The sequence below is a fragment of the Semicossyphus pulcher genome, unplaced genomic scaffold (assembly GCF_022749685.1).
Source record: "Semicossyphus pulcher isolate SPU_LCO1_2020_fin unplaced genomic scaffold, fSemPul1.0.p SCAF_7, whole genome shotgun sequence".
Taxonomy (NCBI): domain Eukaryota; kingdom Metazoa; phylum Chordata; class Actinopteri; order Labriformes; family Labridae; genus Semicossyphus; species Semicossyphus pulcher.
In genome coordinates, this window is record NW_027211748.1 from 26,915,386 (window position 1) to 26,932,704 (window position 17,319).

Below are 17,319 nucleotides of genomic sequence, written 5' to 3' on the forward strand. Positions count from 1 at the left end.
CTTTGTTCAGTGTTTTTAGAAAGATAAAACACTGTCAGAAACAGTAAAAGATTAAGTCACAAACCACTAACCATAGAGAGATTCCTATAAGCCCTTTAACCTTTTGAACTGTCTAATAGAAATGGTCTGCCAGTGCTTACAGTGGTATTCTTATTTATTGTGAGGACATTTCTTGGTGGACTTTCAGATGCTTTATATTACTAGGATCTGTACAGCTTCCTGTACAGTTAAAAGTTAATGTTAGTTAATTAACAAAATCAAAGTCATGTCTAAGATTTTAATTTAAATAAATGTCCGTTAAGTCTCTATCTATCGCAGAATGAGCTAACACAATGGTGATTGAGCCTATGGCCCACTGATGAAAGCCTTTGCATTTGCAGTATTACAGACTGGCTGTCTGTGGCGACTTTCGCGGAAAAAATCTCAAGCGGCGCCCAGTTAGTGACGCGTTTTCCATCATCCAGAAGCGATTGATCTGCCAGAGAGGGTAGGCGGAGCTAAGCGGCTGCTTTTTTGCTCTCTGCAAGTGTTGCGAGTAAACAGTAATCTACTATGGCTGAACAAACAAAGAAAAGATGGATGACTGCAGATACAACTTCAACAATAAGTGAAAATCCAAAGAAAAAGAAACAAACTCGACGCTCAGATGAAGCAAACAGTCTGAAAAGGAAAGCGACCGTCAGCCAGGAAAATCAAGAGTTACAACCGGAGCCAACCGTGGACGTCACACATGCAGCACTGTCTGGATATCTGGGGAGTGTGCTCCCGCAATTACCGTTTATCGCCACAGGTGCCGCCAAAGAGAACGAAACTGATAAGAGTATTGAAGTTGTCATAAATAATCAATCATTGCAAATGAAAATAGCAAAACATTTGGGGGGACAAGATCCAAACAGTCCACTGAACTATGTAAAGTTTTTGGCTTGTGATTTGCTCTTTGAGCTTTATATCCCTAAAATATCTGAAATCTAAAGGATGTGTCAGCCAGTTTGAGGCCGTCTGCGGGGAAAGTTATATTAAGTCACACGGTCTTCACACGCTACATTCAGTCCTTTATAATCATAAAGAATCAGACTTGTAGTTTCAAAATCCCGGTCTGATTGATGTTTGGCCGACAATCAGAGATTCGTCATTAGTTTTTGTTAAAGGTCCAGCAGCATGAGGGGACCATATGGTGTTACTGCCCCAGCCTGTTTACTTTCCACCTTCACTTCATTTGTTCTTACACAAAACTTTACATTTGAAGAAGAAATCTGGCTCTCATTATTAGTTCTCATTATTAGTTGCCATAAATGGCCGTGTAACAGTGTGAATGCCTCCATGAATTTCTAACTGAAGTAATTATTGACACTTACTGTATTCCCACTGGGCCTCCCACACATTGCCTGCATGCACATGACAATGGTACATTGTTTTCATGAGTCATGAGCTCACTTGCTGATGGTTGCACCATTCAGACAGGTTGTGTACATCTTCAGCACATTATTTCTCGTCTATTATGATAATGTGTTTAATAATGTGATGAAGCTCGATGTATAGAGAGAAGAGCCCTTCTCATTGTCAGGGGTAATGGTTTTGAATTTCCACTACACTCAGCTGCACTTCTTCATAATGGCATAGGCTTTACTTTGCACATCAAAAAGAGGCAGGTTACATACATAGTTATTATAAATGTAAATTGCCAAAGAACGAGTGAGGAGTTTGAAAGCTGAGTTTCTTGTTCTTGCACTGTAACAGTGTCTAAATATTATGACAGCCACCTCCGGTAACTGATCTACATTTGCATTGTTCAAACAGATCTACAAACAGTTTCTACTGTCGCCTCATGGTCACCATAAAGCTCTCTGTTTTGTTGTGGATGTGTACAATAGTTTATGTTTTAGGAGAACTGCTAACAGTATGAACTGTACACCACATTCTGACTAAAACATGCTCTCTTTTTATTCTCTCTCTAGGTGCTGATATTTGCTGAAGATGAGTAGTGGCGGGGGAAACACCCCGGAGCCTCCCAGAGGGGGAGAGTCTCTGAAGAGGAAGGACTGTCAGTCAGAGCTGCTGGGGCCCAGGTGAAAACTTTAAGTGCCCTGATTCACCACTAAACCACTCTGTAACATAAACGTTCCTCTTCACAATGACCACAATGCTTCCACACATTATCGTAATGCCTTAGGATAACCTCCGTCAGGCTGTTTTCATTTACTCTTTTTAGTTATACCTACAGAAAGTGCTTCACTAAAATTTGCAACGTTAATATGAGCCAATTTGGAGGTCTTATCTCTGATGGCAAGGTTGTACACTTCAAGGTTTTTTCGTAGGTCCTTTGGTTGCACCTTCTGCTGGACATTCAAGCATTCCCAGGTAGTCAAATACCTTTCATAACACCTCTCTGCGCCTTTTACAGAAGCACATGGTAGCATCCGTTTAACATCTAAGTAAGTAAAGCTTTATTTATAAAGCACTTTTTAAAACATCAGCTTACAAAGTGCTTCACAAACGCAGGAATAAAAACATATCAACAAAAGGCTTAAACACAAGGAAGGGATAGAGAGCTACAAGAAGGCTTGTCTATACAAATTAGTTTTTGGCAAATTCTTGAAACTGTCCAAAGATTCAGCAGATCTGATGGACTGTGGAAGATGATTCCAGAGAGTCGGGGCTAAAACAGCAAATGCACGATCACCTTTTGTTCTGGTATTAGCACGTGGGATTGATAGCAGGCAGAGATTAGAGGATCAGAGTGGACGAGAAGTAGAATATGGGACAGGAAGGTCTGAAATGTGACTTGGTGCCAGGTCATGCAGTGCTTTATATGTAATTAAGAGGATCTTTTTTTTTTACAGGAAGCAAATGGAGGGATCAAATCAAAATCAAATCAAATTTTATTTGTATAGTGCCAAATCATAGTTAGTTATCTCGAGACACTTTACAAAAAGAGCAGGTCTAGACCGACTCTTTGTTATGTCATTTAAAGAGAGGCCCAACATGAATCACCATGAGTAGCACTTAGCAACATTCGGCACATTGGCAAGGAAAAACTTTTGACAGGCAGAAACCTCGAGCAGAACCAGACTCATGTTGAACAGACGTCTGCCTCGACTGGATGGGCCGAAAGTGGGATAGAAGGAGATGCAGGATAAAATAAAAAGTGGGGGAGGGATGCAAGAACAGGGGAGATGTGGGACCGATGGCTGGTTCTAGTTCATAACCTGGCAGCAGCATTTTGAACTAACTGTAAACGATTGAGAGAGGATTGGCTGAGGCATGTGTAAAGGGAATTAAAATAACCTAAGTGGGAGAAAATAAAAATGCGAATTAATAGCTCGGGATAAGAAGAGGAGAGTCCATGTAAACCCATCCAAGGCAGTATTAGACGCTCAAAGCAGTTGCTCAGGCTGTCCAGCATGTGGGAAGTCTGGTGACGTACTAGATCGACATATACACTTGACGAGGCACTGGGGGACAATGGAGTGTCCAAACTATGCAAGAGAGCAGGGATCAGATCCTGTGTGTGCCTGGACCTTTGTTAAGTATTTTTTATTCTTAGACCAAACCAAAGACAGTAACACAGTAACCATGTCTTAGTGTGCTTTCACACCCAAAGTCTGTTTGTTTGATCCAAATCAAAGATCAAATTGTTACAGTGTTGCATTTGTGTTCACACAGCAGCTTTTACCAGCAGACCAAAAGTTTTAATGCGCGAGGAAACTGCTCTCTGATTGGTCAGAATTTCCACAAGGGAAAACTCCCTGAAATAAACAAAGAGAGAGAGTGCACTCCTCAATCACACTCAACCATTCACACACTTTAATGTTGAGGGTGTGTTTGCTTTAAACCGACATTGTTCCACAGTTTGATCAGTTCTGTTCTCAATTTGAACACCTCCGTGTTCTTGTGCGTTTCAACGAGCATTTGTGAAATTGTTTCAGCCCATATTTCTATTAGAGCCCTCACCTCGTTGCTCCCCCACGTCTGTCCTCTACTCATATTGCTGCCTGGCTGTGTGTCTGTCCCTGCAAGTGTTAGCACCCATTAACAACCCACAATGCACAGTGTTTTGGTTTGCTTCCTGTATTAGGCCCTGCTTTAAGTCTGATCAATTGAATCGACCTGGACCGGGGTTCGCTTGGAAACCAAGTTCCGTCTTTTCTGGAGGGCCATGGTCCGGTGGTTTGGTCCACACCAAAGTTCGAATTGGGGGTTCGCACATGTCCAAATCAAACAGACTTTCTGAGTAAGGTCCTAAAGTTTGGACCAAAGCTGTGAAAGCACCCTTAGAAAGGGTTTAAACACACCTCGAATCAAAAGCTAGAGGATACCTTGAGTCAGACCCTAAATAGAGGCTGCCTTGTGCCTTTGTATGAGATGCAAACGAGGGGGCCTTGAAAAGTATTTGATGACCTGAGAATGACATCTGTAGGGGCTGCGTGGTGGTGCAGTTGTTAGCGCTGTCGCCTCACAGCTAGAGTGTTCTTATTTCAAATCTCGGTTCGGACATGCATGTGTGGGTTCCCTTTGGCTTCCTCCCACAGTCCAAACACATGTTCGTTAGGTTCATTGGTGACTCTAAATTGCCCGTAGGTGTTAGAGTGTGCATGAAAGGTTGTCTGTCTCTAAGTGATCAGTCCAGGGTGTCTCGCCCAGTGACAGCTGGGATAGGCTCCAGCCCCATCGTGACCCTGAACAGGACAAGCAGAAGGGATAATGGATGGACGCATGGACATTTGTAGGATTGCACATGAAAATATTGTGGAAAAAACACACTAAAATATGCTTTAATTGTCAACAGACAGAGTCTATTTTTGTATTAAAAGGTAAAAACATGCACTTTTTATTTCAGGGAGTGAGAGAAAAACCTGAGAGAGAGAGGCGGAGAGAGAGAGAAGGAGAGGGGATGGTGAAATGAGATGAGGCTCTCTCTCGCAGGTCGATGGAGAAAAATGCTGCTGCAGCATTTTAACAGACAACAGTTTATACAGGGGCTTACAAGTCGTTCCTTTAGTGTTCGAGAGGATATATGAAGGTTGTAGTGACGATGTACTGAGTTGCACTGCGCTGAGGTTGCAATGAGGACATAGGGATGTTGTAGCTCAGGTTGTAGTGAGGTTGTGAACTTGGTGTTAGAGGGAGGGCGTCTGTGTTTCACACAAGGCTAAATAACCACTGCAGGGAAGGAAGTCCATTTACATAATGAAGCATTTTCAGCAGGTTTGATGTCAGCATTTATGATGTCTGCAGTTAAAATGCCATGTTATTATCTTATGGAAGCATGTCCCACATGATTTGCAGTCCAAGATGCCTGAAAATTCTCTATTTAACCAGCAAATTTTGGATTCAAATACCTGATGGTGAACCTTCTTTCTTCTCATCCTGAGGACAGTTCGTTCTGTTTTGGTGTAGTCTTTGACAATGTCTTTGTTTCCCTCCCCGTCCTCCAGCCCAAAGAGGAGCACTGAGAGGAGGAACCGGGAGCAGGAGAACAAGTACATCGAAGAGCTGGCCGAGCTGATCTTCGCCAACATCAACGACATGGACGACCTCAACGTCAAGCCGGACAAATGTGCCATCCTCAAGGAGACGGTGAAGCAGATCAGGCAGATCAAGGAGCAGGGTGAGGATCCACTTCTGTTCACACCACATGTTTGGTTCTGGGGAGTCCTACTATAGTTTGCATTCACACTGCAAATGGGAAATGACACCACATCGTGTAGGACACTGATAATGGATTCTGGGAGCAGATGTATGAGTTAAGACTTTACTTTTGGTGCTTCTTTCTGTGTTTTGGTCCATTTTTTACAGCTGTACCAATGGTTTTAAAAGATGCCATTTGCTGGTGCATTTTTTGGGCTCATTTGTTCGACCAATAAATTTACACTTACATCTGGACCAGATGATCTTACCCTAGGTTCCTGTTATGTTGGGAGAATAAGAAAGACGCTATTTTTAGACCTACGATTGTTTGCGTGTTCTTACAACTACGAAAAAGTACCTCCAGTCTGAAAGCGTCCTCTTGCTGTTGTTAATGAGACTTTTTGGACCTGTTTCTCCTCCTTATGCAGCAGCTTTGGTGTCGTTTACTGTATGTGTGTGTATGTAATTTTAATACATCAAAACATGAAGTCTTAATAAGAATGATGTGCAGTTTTGAGAATGCAAAGATGCAGTTGATACTTTGGAAATTTAATTCAAACTTTTAATCAGGTACCACTTTTTTTGTACTTTTTGCCATGTTTGACCTCCACATTTTAGCAGTCATTTTTGTCATGTCATGTCTGAGGTATGGACTGACCAACGATTTAGCTTTTTTAGCTTTTATCTCTATAAACAGACATCTGCAGCAGGTTCAGCTAACGATCCGTTCTAGATCAAAAATTCAACTTGAGACATATTCTCTTTGTGACACAAAGGCCGTTCAGCGTTTGGATTTCCCGACTTCCTCGAATGCATCAGGAATGATAGTAGATAGTAGTTTTCTTCTCCTCTTGAGGACAGACCTGACAAAGCTGCATGCTGACTTGTTACTAATCTGCATCATGATGTTGTTATTTCAGCAAACTGAAGAGCCGTTAATTTAAGTCGATCACAAAAAAAATCTCTTTCTTTTTCGGCTTCATACCGCTGATGTGAGCCAGAGTGCAGCCTCTGTGTAACTTACTGTTTACAGTGAAACTGAGACTCAGCACAGACAGATAACCAATAACCAAAATGCAAATGTTGAAAAGCTCAGATTGTATGTTATCTTTCCTGACAAGTCCTTCATGTTTATCTGATTCTATTATCTAACCAGTAAACATCCATGTGACTCTTTTCGTGTCCCCCTAAGCTGCAGTTTACATAAAAACGTGTAAAAGATGCTGCAGGCTCAGACAATAAGGCCGTCTTTTAAAGGCAGTCAGTCAGGAATCTATTTGAACAGACAAACTTTCCAGGGAACAAAAATCACACATTATCTTGCACAGCTATTTCATAATATTCATGTTCTCAGATACACAAACATGGGGAAAGTATTTTAGGAGGATGTGGTTGTTGAATGAATCGAATAACCTTTAGATATCGAGATCAACAGAGTCACAAATGAGATGACAGAGAGGTTTCTTTTTCAGGCTCCTCACAGCTTAAACTTCATCATTTAACTGTTAAAACCAAATAAACCACAAACTTTATTTTCCTCTGCTCACATCTCTTTCTTCTTTTCTCTTTCTCTTTCCCTCTTTTCAATCTCGGTCTTCCCCTTTATTCATTTTCTTTCTCCCCTCTCTCTCTTTCTCTCTCTCTCTTTGTTCCTGAGGTCAGCCTGTCGGTGTCCGCGTGTTTTAGCTCTGTTTGTGTCTGAAAACAACAGCTGAATAAGCACACGCATACACACACGGATAATACACAAGTCACATAGCTGTTGTCCAGCAGCCTCAGAATTTAACTCATGACACCAAATGTATTATAAGTTTATACAAAAGTAACATAAGAATAGAATTGATCCATGCAAGCAAAAACATGTAAGATACCTCCTTGTGTGTGTGTGTGTGTGTGTGTCAAAGTACTACAGTGTGTGTTTTGTCCACGCAAGTCCCATTTAATTGCAGGGTCATATAATAGATGGAAGATGAGTATGTGTGCTTCAGTTTCTGTCAAATCAGCAGTCGTCCCTGTGCTCGGACTGTGCACTGCAGTACCTAACAGTAATATATAAGAGTAAATGTTTGCGTGTGCGGTTATTTCCACAAAGCCTCCTTGAGAATGCGGCAAAATATAAGCCGTGTTGCTTAAATCATATTACACAAGATTTGACAGAAAAATTGAGACTAAACTAAGAAGATTACAAAGTGAAATTATACGCAAAAGTCCTCTGAGATTATACAATAACACAAAGGTTGCACGGAAATTCTTTTAGCTATTCATTCAGTTGAAAATGTGTGAAATAGGCACCTCTTCCACCTAATATTAGACTTTTTTGGAAGGCCAACATTTCCAACAAAAATTTCAAATGTACAAATAACATAAATAACTCATGACCTGTCTTGTCCTTTGTTATAGTTTATTATACTTTAAAATTCAGTAAACCTAATATCACTAGCTGAAGTTTATGTTTTTGTTAAATATACTTAACCTTCACCCCGGCAAGATCAGTGAGGTCAAGTCACATGTAGGCGTTCCTCAGGCTCAATGGGAGCTCAGGGGTTAAGTGTTCTGATTTCTGTTTGTAGTACGAGTAGTATTGACCAATCACGTATCAGCAGGCTACGGTGTATAAAGGAAAAACAGTCTGATGCAGAGCAAAAGCAGGCGAAACATAATGTGCCGCAATGACATCCCGGCTCCCATCAGTGTCATCAACAACAATTTAGCTTCTTATTAATCTCTATAAACAAACATATGATACAAGTTCAGCAAACAATCTGTTCTACATCCAAAATCAACTTGAGACAAATTCGCTTAATTGAGATTTCCCGACTTCCTTGAATGCATCAGAAATGCTCGATCCGACCTCCGTTCAGCAAACATTTTAAAGTATTTTCTTCTCCTCCTGAGGACAGACCTGACAAAGCTTCATGTTGACTTGTTCCTAGACTGCATCATGATGTTGTTATTTCAGCAAACTTAAGAGCCATTAATTAAAGTCAGCCATGTTTTTTATTTACGTTTGGCGTCGTGCACCTGGAACGCTCTGAGGTCAGAAGTCGGAAATTTCTACTGGGAAGGTCTTGAGTTCACAGTTGTCTGGAATGCAGCACAAGTGTGCTAAAGTAATACAGTAGACCTGACTTGACTCGACTTTAAGCTAAATATGAAACATGTAAACAACTGCAGTGCACGTTTTAGTTTTTTGTTGTGACTTGCACACCCTTGATAATATTTTTAGATAATTAGTTTAAGCAGTTAATAAGACTTTCATAGGCAGGATAGTGTGTCAGCCTAGATGGAGCACCAATTTTACAGTGCAAAACCTTGTGATCAGTCGTATCAGATCTGTTCATCATATTTCTCCATGTTAATTTTCTCCATTCCTTACTTCTTTTATCTGATGTTTTTCCTTTTTTCCATCTATTGTTTATGTCAGTGCTCGTCAACTTTGTAGGCGGTCATTGTGAGGTCACTGCAGGTCACGCTACTGAGAAACATCCAGAGAAAGCAGTACACAGGGTCACCTAATGACCTGCTTGAGCAATGTATGTGTAAACACTAGGAGTGATCATGTGTAATACAATCTTATTTATTGATTCAACACATACTGTGACTTCAACACCCTCTAACCCACATGTCACAGCTCCAGAGTCCACTACAGTGACAGGGTTTAAGCGCAGATGACTCTGTACAGCTCTGGTCCCTCAACTGGAATGTCAGCTATGTGGCCTAATGGGGCCATGGGAGGCTTAACAGTCAGTGGTACAGCCTGGGAGGAGAGTGAGAACTGGCCTCTAAAATGACTATAACTGTGTAATGTACCGCACATCAGTGTAGCGGTACCTGTTGACATGCCAGGCACTCAAACCTGCGAGCTTTACAGTGCATCGTTACATCGGGGGAGCACTTGGGTTATAATTGAGTCTAGAACACGGTGTAAGTTAGGGATGAGCCAATGAGTGTAATCAGTGAAAGGTCTTCAAGTACGCAAAAGCAGAAAAACGGTGCCTGTGTGTGTGTGTGTGCCTGAGGGTGACATCACAGCAAAAACAACACTGTCAGTGTTTTCTTGGAAAGGAAAATAACCACTAAGAGACAGAGAGAAACAAAAAACAGCTTCATTCTGTCTAAATGTAAAAGACACACTGTGGGGTAAACATACAGTCACTTATTTTGTTCAGTTACAGTCGTTCTTTTGATGCTGGGGCTTCAACATTTAACATTCCCCCGTCACCACATCAGTGGCAGGTCATGCATTCACTAAATTCCTGATAACACATCGTGACGTATTTTTCTTCTGTTCTCGGCAATTGGATGGATGAAATCTTTGGAAGCAGAGCGATTTTCTTTTACCCCTGTTAAGGAGGTTTCAGCTGAATCCAGATGTCCAGACTTCATCGGACTTGCATACTTTGAGTGCATGTTGTTCAGGAAGTCTTGTGAGTCTTCAGGGCTGTCCGAAAACCTACAATTCACCCAGTCCACAGGGGGCCTCAAGGACTTTCTGGGATTCAGACTTTACCAGGCTTTACAGATTTAATTACCCACAATTCCTTGCTGAACGGACGTGGCATTGTTTTTGATGTCGTTTTTCTAATTTCTAAGTGCCGACTACAACCAACAAATAAGGATGAGGGTGTTCAGGTAGGCAGGAGCCGTTTTTGTCGCTGTTTTGTAAGCAAGAAACAGGGCTTTGAATTTGATATGAGCGGCAACTGGGAGCCAGTGGAGGGATATGAACAGTGGAGCGACATGTGCTGTTTTGGGTTGGTTAAAGACCGGTCGCGCTGCTGCGTTCTGGATCATCTGCAGAGGTTTGAATGTGCATGCAGGAAGGCCTGCCAGTAGTTGTAGTAGTAGCAGTGTGATATTATAAAGTGTAAAACAGTTTCTTTATTAAAACTTAAATCAATCCACCCATTAGCTATACCGCTTATGCTGTTCAGGGTTGTATTTGGAGCATGTCTTTGGACTGTGGGAGGAAGCCGGAGTACCCAGAGGGAACCCACGCATGCACGGGGAGAACAACTCCACACAGGAAGGCCCACTACGTCCCAACCAGGGTCCAAACTAGGAACCTTCTAGCTGTGAGGCACAGCGCTAACCATTGCAGCCAAAAACTTAAATGACAAAGAAATAAGATTCAACCCGGTTAATACTAAAAATAACAGAAGTAGCAGCTGTGTTTGCGATGCCTTTTAGCTGTCAGCAGGATCGTGTCTCATTTTGTTGAAAGGTGTAGCATCGCCACAAAGAACCCATTCATTTCTGAACCAGATCCTACCCATAAACAAGCAGTATTAGACTCATGGACAACTAAAATCTCTTCCTATTGAACACGCAAGAACTGTAAGAACTCCATATTCATGATGTTTTTTTAGTTAAGCATTTGATATTTGTACTTTCAAGCTTTTACTTAGTCTTGCAGGTTCCTCCAAAGCTCCTGACCCAGCACTAAGTGTGTGAAAATCAGCCATTGTTAGTGACATATATTTGTTATAGTTTTGGAAATATATCCAAACATAAACAGTGGTTGGACTTGCATATTTGTACATCATATAAGACTTGGCTGTGCTTTCCATAGTGTCCTTCTAGTTCTAGTTAAAGTTATTTCTCTTCGGGGTGCTGGTTTGGCACGATTTGGTGCATGTGACCCCCAACTCTTTACTCCCAACATTTCCTGTCTCTCTTCAGCTGTCCTGTCATAATAATCAAAAAAGTGATTAAACCCCTCTTCTCATGTTTCTCTCTTACAGAAAAAGCTCCAGTGGCTGATGCTGAGGAGGTGCAGAAGGCCGACGTCTCCTCCACAGGGCCGGGTGTCATTGATAAAGACGCCCTGGGGCCAATGATGCTGGAGGTAGGTTGAGCCAAACTAAAGTCTGCCTGCGTTATCTTGCTCTGAAGAGTCTAAAGGTTGAAGTGATAGTGACACAAAACAGAACAGTAGCTGGGGTGCACTGATGACACAGAGAAGACATGTATGGCCTGTAATTGACCTACTGTACAGTGAAGAGCTTTAACACAAAATGTGTTAGTACACCATCTTTTTCTGTCATGTCAGAATGAAAAATTCCCTCCGTAGCAGTGCGATTGTGTCCAAACTGAGAACACTGAGAAGGAGTAGATCTTTGTGTTGTTGCGTGAAAGTCGTGCAGAGCTGGAGTGGCGTCTGTCTGACTTTAAACAGCCCTGCACTCTGCAGAGACAGAGACCGAGATAAGAGTTCCTCTGGTTAGCGGCAATGCCGTCATCAAGCCTACTAGAGTGTGTGTCTGCGTGTGCACGTGTGTGTGGTGACGTATAACATGGGACCCAATGAGGTATAAATACCTTTTCTGAAAAGCCAGATTAGCAGAGAGGGGGAGGAGCTTGACCACCGACACACACACAAACACACAGGCTATATATAGCTTCCACCATCCGCAAGATCGACTGAGGTGTCTTTCTAAGGCCCTTTTCTTTTCTGTTCTCTTATTTTGAAATCTGTTGTTTTCTGTTGTGCACCAGTGCAGGCAGACGTGCAGGCGGAGGATGGTAAAGATATGTGGCAGGCTAAAGGACAAATCCCAGTCTGTACATATAGGTGGAAAAATGCTGAGTTGACAGGAATGAATGAATGGAAAAATGCACACACACTCACACGAGCACACACGGTGCTCGAGAAGAAGACCTGCTGTAATGCCTTGGATTTCAGAACAACACTGCCAGTTCGTGCTTTGTATTTTTGTGACATAATTAAGATGTTATATTTTTATGTTAGAATTTTCTAGAAGTTTGTTCTCCCTTCAAAATCTGAGAAAGCAAGAAAACATTTCTACTAGTTGTAATAACATTTTTGTCTTTATTCAGACTGATTTCTGACAGGATTTCTTAAATATTCCTGTTGTTTCTCTTTTTTCTGCACACAATTAAAACATTTCTGCCCCACAAGAAGAAGAAGAAGACTAACATGCTAAACACACAAAGGCTCGAAATACAGACATGCACAGACGGGACCCTATGGACATGCACTTATGGAGAGATGTTAGAGTGAGGGGGCTGCACATGGACATGCGACCCGAGCTGTTGGGGGATTCGGTGCCTTGCTCAAGAACCCCTCGACGAAGCCCAAAGAAAGGAACCGGCCGTCCTCCGGTTGCCAAGCCAAGTCCCTACACACTGAGCTACCGTCTACCCCAAGAGCACACTGTTACTTAAGTTCCCCTGGTAGCAATCACACAGCAGGATATATCTCTTGTAATGAAAAGGAAAGACAGTACTTTAAAGATCATGCTGATCAAGTGTTTTTTTGCTCATATAAAATGGTCAAACCTTGATTGGTATTTTTATAGACTGGCAAGGCCAAAGTTAAGAGGAAGTACACTTCAAGTTTCTCTTTCACAACTGTTAATTGAAGCTTATCAGCTTTGGGTGTAAAGTTCAAATGAACTTTAATTAACTTGCAGTCTCCTCTCTTTATCACTTTTGTCTTTTTTCTTTCCCTCCTGCCGGCTTTAACCGTTTGCTTCTCTGTCTCATCTCCCTTTTACTTTGTGTTCCTCCTCATTTTTCTCTCCTTCCCTTCACTTACTCTAAACTTCCTCAATTTCCTGCGACACCGCTTTTTTATTCTTTCAATCTACTCCCCTCTGCGCTGTCCAACAATCTTCTCTGCCTCCTTCCTTCTTCTTCGTCTTCTCATTTCCCTCCTCTGTCCTCCTTCTTTCTCCTCCTCCCTCAGGCCTTGGACGGCTTCTTTTTCGTGGTCAACATGGAGGGCAACATAGTGTTTGTGTCAGAGAACGTCAACCAGTATTTGCGCTACCAGCAGGAGGAGCTGATGAACACCAGCGTCTACAGCGTGCTGCATGTTGGAGATCACGCCGAGTTCGTTAAGAACCTGCTGCCCAAGAGCCTGGGTAAGAACCACAGGAAGGGTACTCATGCAGGGGCAATTTTACAGACAGAATTAAATCATACTGACGTCTCATTCCCCACCACTATAATGCATCCAGCAGTTCTGGGTTGCTATTGTGTTTTGTTCTTACATTTAGCACTATAAGCTGCTGTAAACACCAATCAAAATCTGCCACAACTTCCTGCTTTTAAAGTAAATATGCAGAATTAAATGACACTTTGCTAGCTCTTTCATGGGAACTATCTTAGAATAAGTGACCTCAGGTAACCTGAGCAAAGTATTAACAAGCTGTCAAACCAGTAGGTTCATGTAGCAGAGCAAATAATGAGAATATTATGCTAATCTTGCTCTGACAGGCATCTGTCTCTACAAGCTTAAAGTGGTTTGAAGAACTGGGAACGTTTAGGGGCATGATCGTCTTGAAAGAACACCATTGGCTGCATTTGTTTTATTACAAACTTAACAATATACATAATGCAGAGAACCAGAGTTGTCAAATAACCCCACAGCTAACTAAGTAGCTGCGTAAGTAGTTCCAAATTCCAGAGTCTTGTTACCCAAATACATTTTGACAGACCTCAAATTAAAAGATTTAGCCTAATGCTAAATCCTGTTTATAATGTGTGCAGTTTTTGTTAGCACCTTACCATGGGTTTGCAGTCAAAAGTAGGGGTGTATATGTGCTTCAAGAGTCCTATGTTCCCCAGCTCAAAGTGCTCAAATGATGACGTATTAAGGAGACATTTCAAGGGGTTCATATTTCAAGAAAGGTGTCACTGTGTCAGTATGTTGAAATAACCTACCTACAGCTCACAGCCTGCTGGTATTACTGTTATACTGCTTTAAACCCTTTTATTTGCAGACAAGATTTTTTTTACCTCAAACGGCCAATTTGCTGATTTTCAACCTCAGTTCTATCATGATAAGGGGAGCTTATGTTATTATGGTAGGAAAAAAAATGCAATTTCTCTTTGTGCCTTTGGAGGACGCTATCCGCTTTTCCAATGGGCCCTTGAAAACCTCCGCCAGACTACGTAAAACACGGCATCTGGTGGAGGTCAGCGAGCTCGCTAAACTACACTTCCTCAATCTAGGACGCCCGCCTCCGATGTCATGTCTCGTTCAAAATCGTCAGGTTTGAAATTTCTCCACAGCTATGGCGCCAATTAAAAATATTATTGCTTCTATCGATTACAGAGAACACCAGCTTTGAATGACAGTGACTTTTTCCAGGAGAGAACTGCTCCTTTAACCACCCCGATCTTCACATTTGATACGTTATTTTTACTTTGCAATTGAACTGGAAAAATAACCCTTAACAATCTGAATCCGAACATAGTGGGAACAAAGGGATGACCCATCAAAAGGCACTCTATCTTATCGATTAATCTACCGTTATTGGCTTCTTTTGCGATACAGGATGTGACAGTTTTGTGTTGTGGTGTGTATGCTGGCACTTTAAAGTAGAAAATGATCCCCAGCTTTTTATTTAACACTGTTTTTGTGTCTCATTCAGTCAATCATCGCGGCAGTGATTCGTCCAACAGGAACAGCCACACCTTCAACTGTCGTATGTTGGTCAACCCTCACGTTGACGGTGAAGCCCGGCCGGCGTCCGACCCGCAGGATGTGTCGCAGCAGAAGTACGAGACCATGCAGTGCTTTTCCGTATCCGAACCCAAGTCTATCAAGGAAGAAGGAGAAGGTAGTGTCTCGAATTTACACTATTGTTTGTATTTTTTTAACTGTTTCACATCATCTTTATTTTATGATACTTTTCCACTTGTTCAGGTCTCTTTTTTATTCCTCTTTTTTCGTCTTCTGAGTTTTGCCCTTCCACTCCTCCATGTCCTTCTTCTGTCTCCATCTTTCCATCTCAGTCTTGACTTTATGTCATTTTCCCATCACTCCTTCCAACCCTACTTTCCCCAGTCTCCTGTGTCCTGTCCTCCTTTCATCACCACTCCTCTCCACTTTTTCCTCCCATCCACCGGGAGGGACTAATTAGTGCGTGCCACTTTGTCATCATTCCGTCTTATCTTATCACACACACACACACTAGGGAAAAAATCTGTCTAGCACTCTAATTATAGATGTCTGACGACCAGATATTGTGCCAATCTCTCCCCCGACATGAGGACGATGTCTGGTTGACAGACGGAGGGCTGAAGGTTGAGACTGAGGTTTAGGCTGGTGTTAAACTCCAGATGTGACTGGGAGGTTGATGTTGGGTTAATGTCTGTGTTAAGGGATTATTAAGGGTCTTTCTAAACCTGTGCCCTTTTGTTTAAATGTTTTAAATGTTAAAAAGTTTTGGAATCGCTCCAATTAGCTTCAAAGTAGGATACACTACAAGTTCTTGTTTTTGCCGCCAACAGGCTCAAATAGATTGGTGTCTGGAAACATTAGAAGTAGGGTCCTTACAGAGATGGATCCTTTTTGCTAACACCAACATTCTTATTTTTTTAAACACAGAAACATCTGTAACATTATGTTCTAAGAGTAATATTCAGAAAGAAGTAAAACATGGAAGTAGGTTGTGTTTCCCGGCCCCCTCCCTCTCAATTCACCTGTGTCTCTTCTCTGCCCTGTTGGCTCTGCTGCTCACACAGGCGTGCATGGCACGGAGCTCGGAGCATATTTAACCTATTTTCTCTGCGCGCAAGAAGCAGACTTCATAGAGGAGAAAGACTGAGTGACCCTCTGCTGCGGGGGGTTACCATCACACATTGAACCCAACGACCTCATGACGGATAGGAAGAGGAAACAAACCAGACAAAAATACACAAACAGTGGTTTCAGTCGTTTTGTTCTACAGATGAAGACTTATACAACAAACAACCACCACAAGGTTGTGGCTGACTGCTCTATTAAGTGCGTCATGCACTTGGGTGGGTGTCCAGAGAGGACTCGCTAATTTGTCACTTTTTTATGGCAAATTTACGACTTCATTCTCAGAATTTTTGAGTTTTTTCTCTGAATATTATTCTTCTCCTCAAGCTCCTTTTCGTACAAAGAGGGCATGGGTGGCATTGTAAAAAAAGCCACCAGACTCCTTCGACAAAAACAGTACGCTTACTGTGCAGATCGAGGGAGGTGTTTTGCTGCTTCAATCTAAGTTTTTTTGTGTGACACAAATATTGTGTTGGACCTGAACGAACCTTTTAAAACACCAAAATCACACAGAAACCCAAGCAAACTAATCAATCGAGATTGAGCTTGATCATTTGTTCAGGATCATTGAGGTTAAAGCTGGGATGTCTTTTGCGCATCAAAGTTTTTTGCGATCTACTAAAAAGCCAGATCAAGTGAACTCCTGAGGGATAAAAATTATCTCTGTGACAGACACAGACAGACAGCATGAGGAATAAGGCAGACCCATCACCTTGTGTTTTTAATGAGGGATGCTGTGAAGCCATAACAGGTGGGCAACCAGAGCAGACCACCCAAGAGAGGGAGAGTGAGCTCACACTTACCTACACACACACACACACACACACACACTCAAACACACACACACACACAGAATTGATGCCTTTAAGCTTAGAGAAAAGGAAAAAGCAAGTAAATTGAAATTGTTGTTGTAACAGCCCCACTCTCTGTCTGTACCCTTATTGTTATGTGCATTATCTATCCAGTTGCATGCAGTAAAGGATTATTTTACTTTTCCAAACATGCAGATTTCCAGTCATGTCTCATCTGTGTGGCAAGAAGAGTGCCTGTCAAAGAAAGACCTGTGATGCCAACTTACGAGAACTTCACCACTCGACAGGACCTCCAAGGTAGGAGTGGAGGAGGATGTG

At 42.0% G+C, this 17,319-nt stretch overlaps 1 protein-coding gene across 1 annotated transcript in view; it reads left to right on the forward strand.

Annotated features, from left to right (window-relative positions):
* Positions 1-17,319, forward strand: part of LOC138611445 (nuclear receptor coactivator 2-like) — a 49,315-nt gene that overhangs the window by 12,254 nt on the left and 19,742 nt on the right. The window contains exons 2-7 of the mRNA XM_069684556.1: positions 1,956-2,066; positions 5,436-5,608; positions 11,373-11,476; positions 13,340-13,517; positions 15,033-15,221; positions 17,197-17,298. Of these exons, the coding sequence (XP_069540657.1) occupies positions 1,975-2,066; positions 5,436-5,608; positions 11,373-11,476; positions 13,340-13,517; positions 15,033-15,221; positions 17,197-17,298 (838 nt within the window). The 5' untranslated portion in view covers positions 1,956-1,974. The remainder of the gene's footprint in view (positions 1-1,955; positions 2,067-5,435; positions 5,609-11,372; positions 11,477-13,339; positions 13,518-15,032; positions 15,222-17,196; positions 17,299-17,319) is intronic.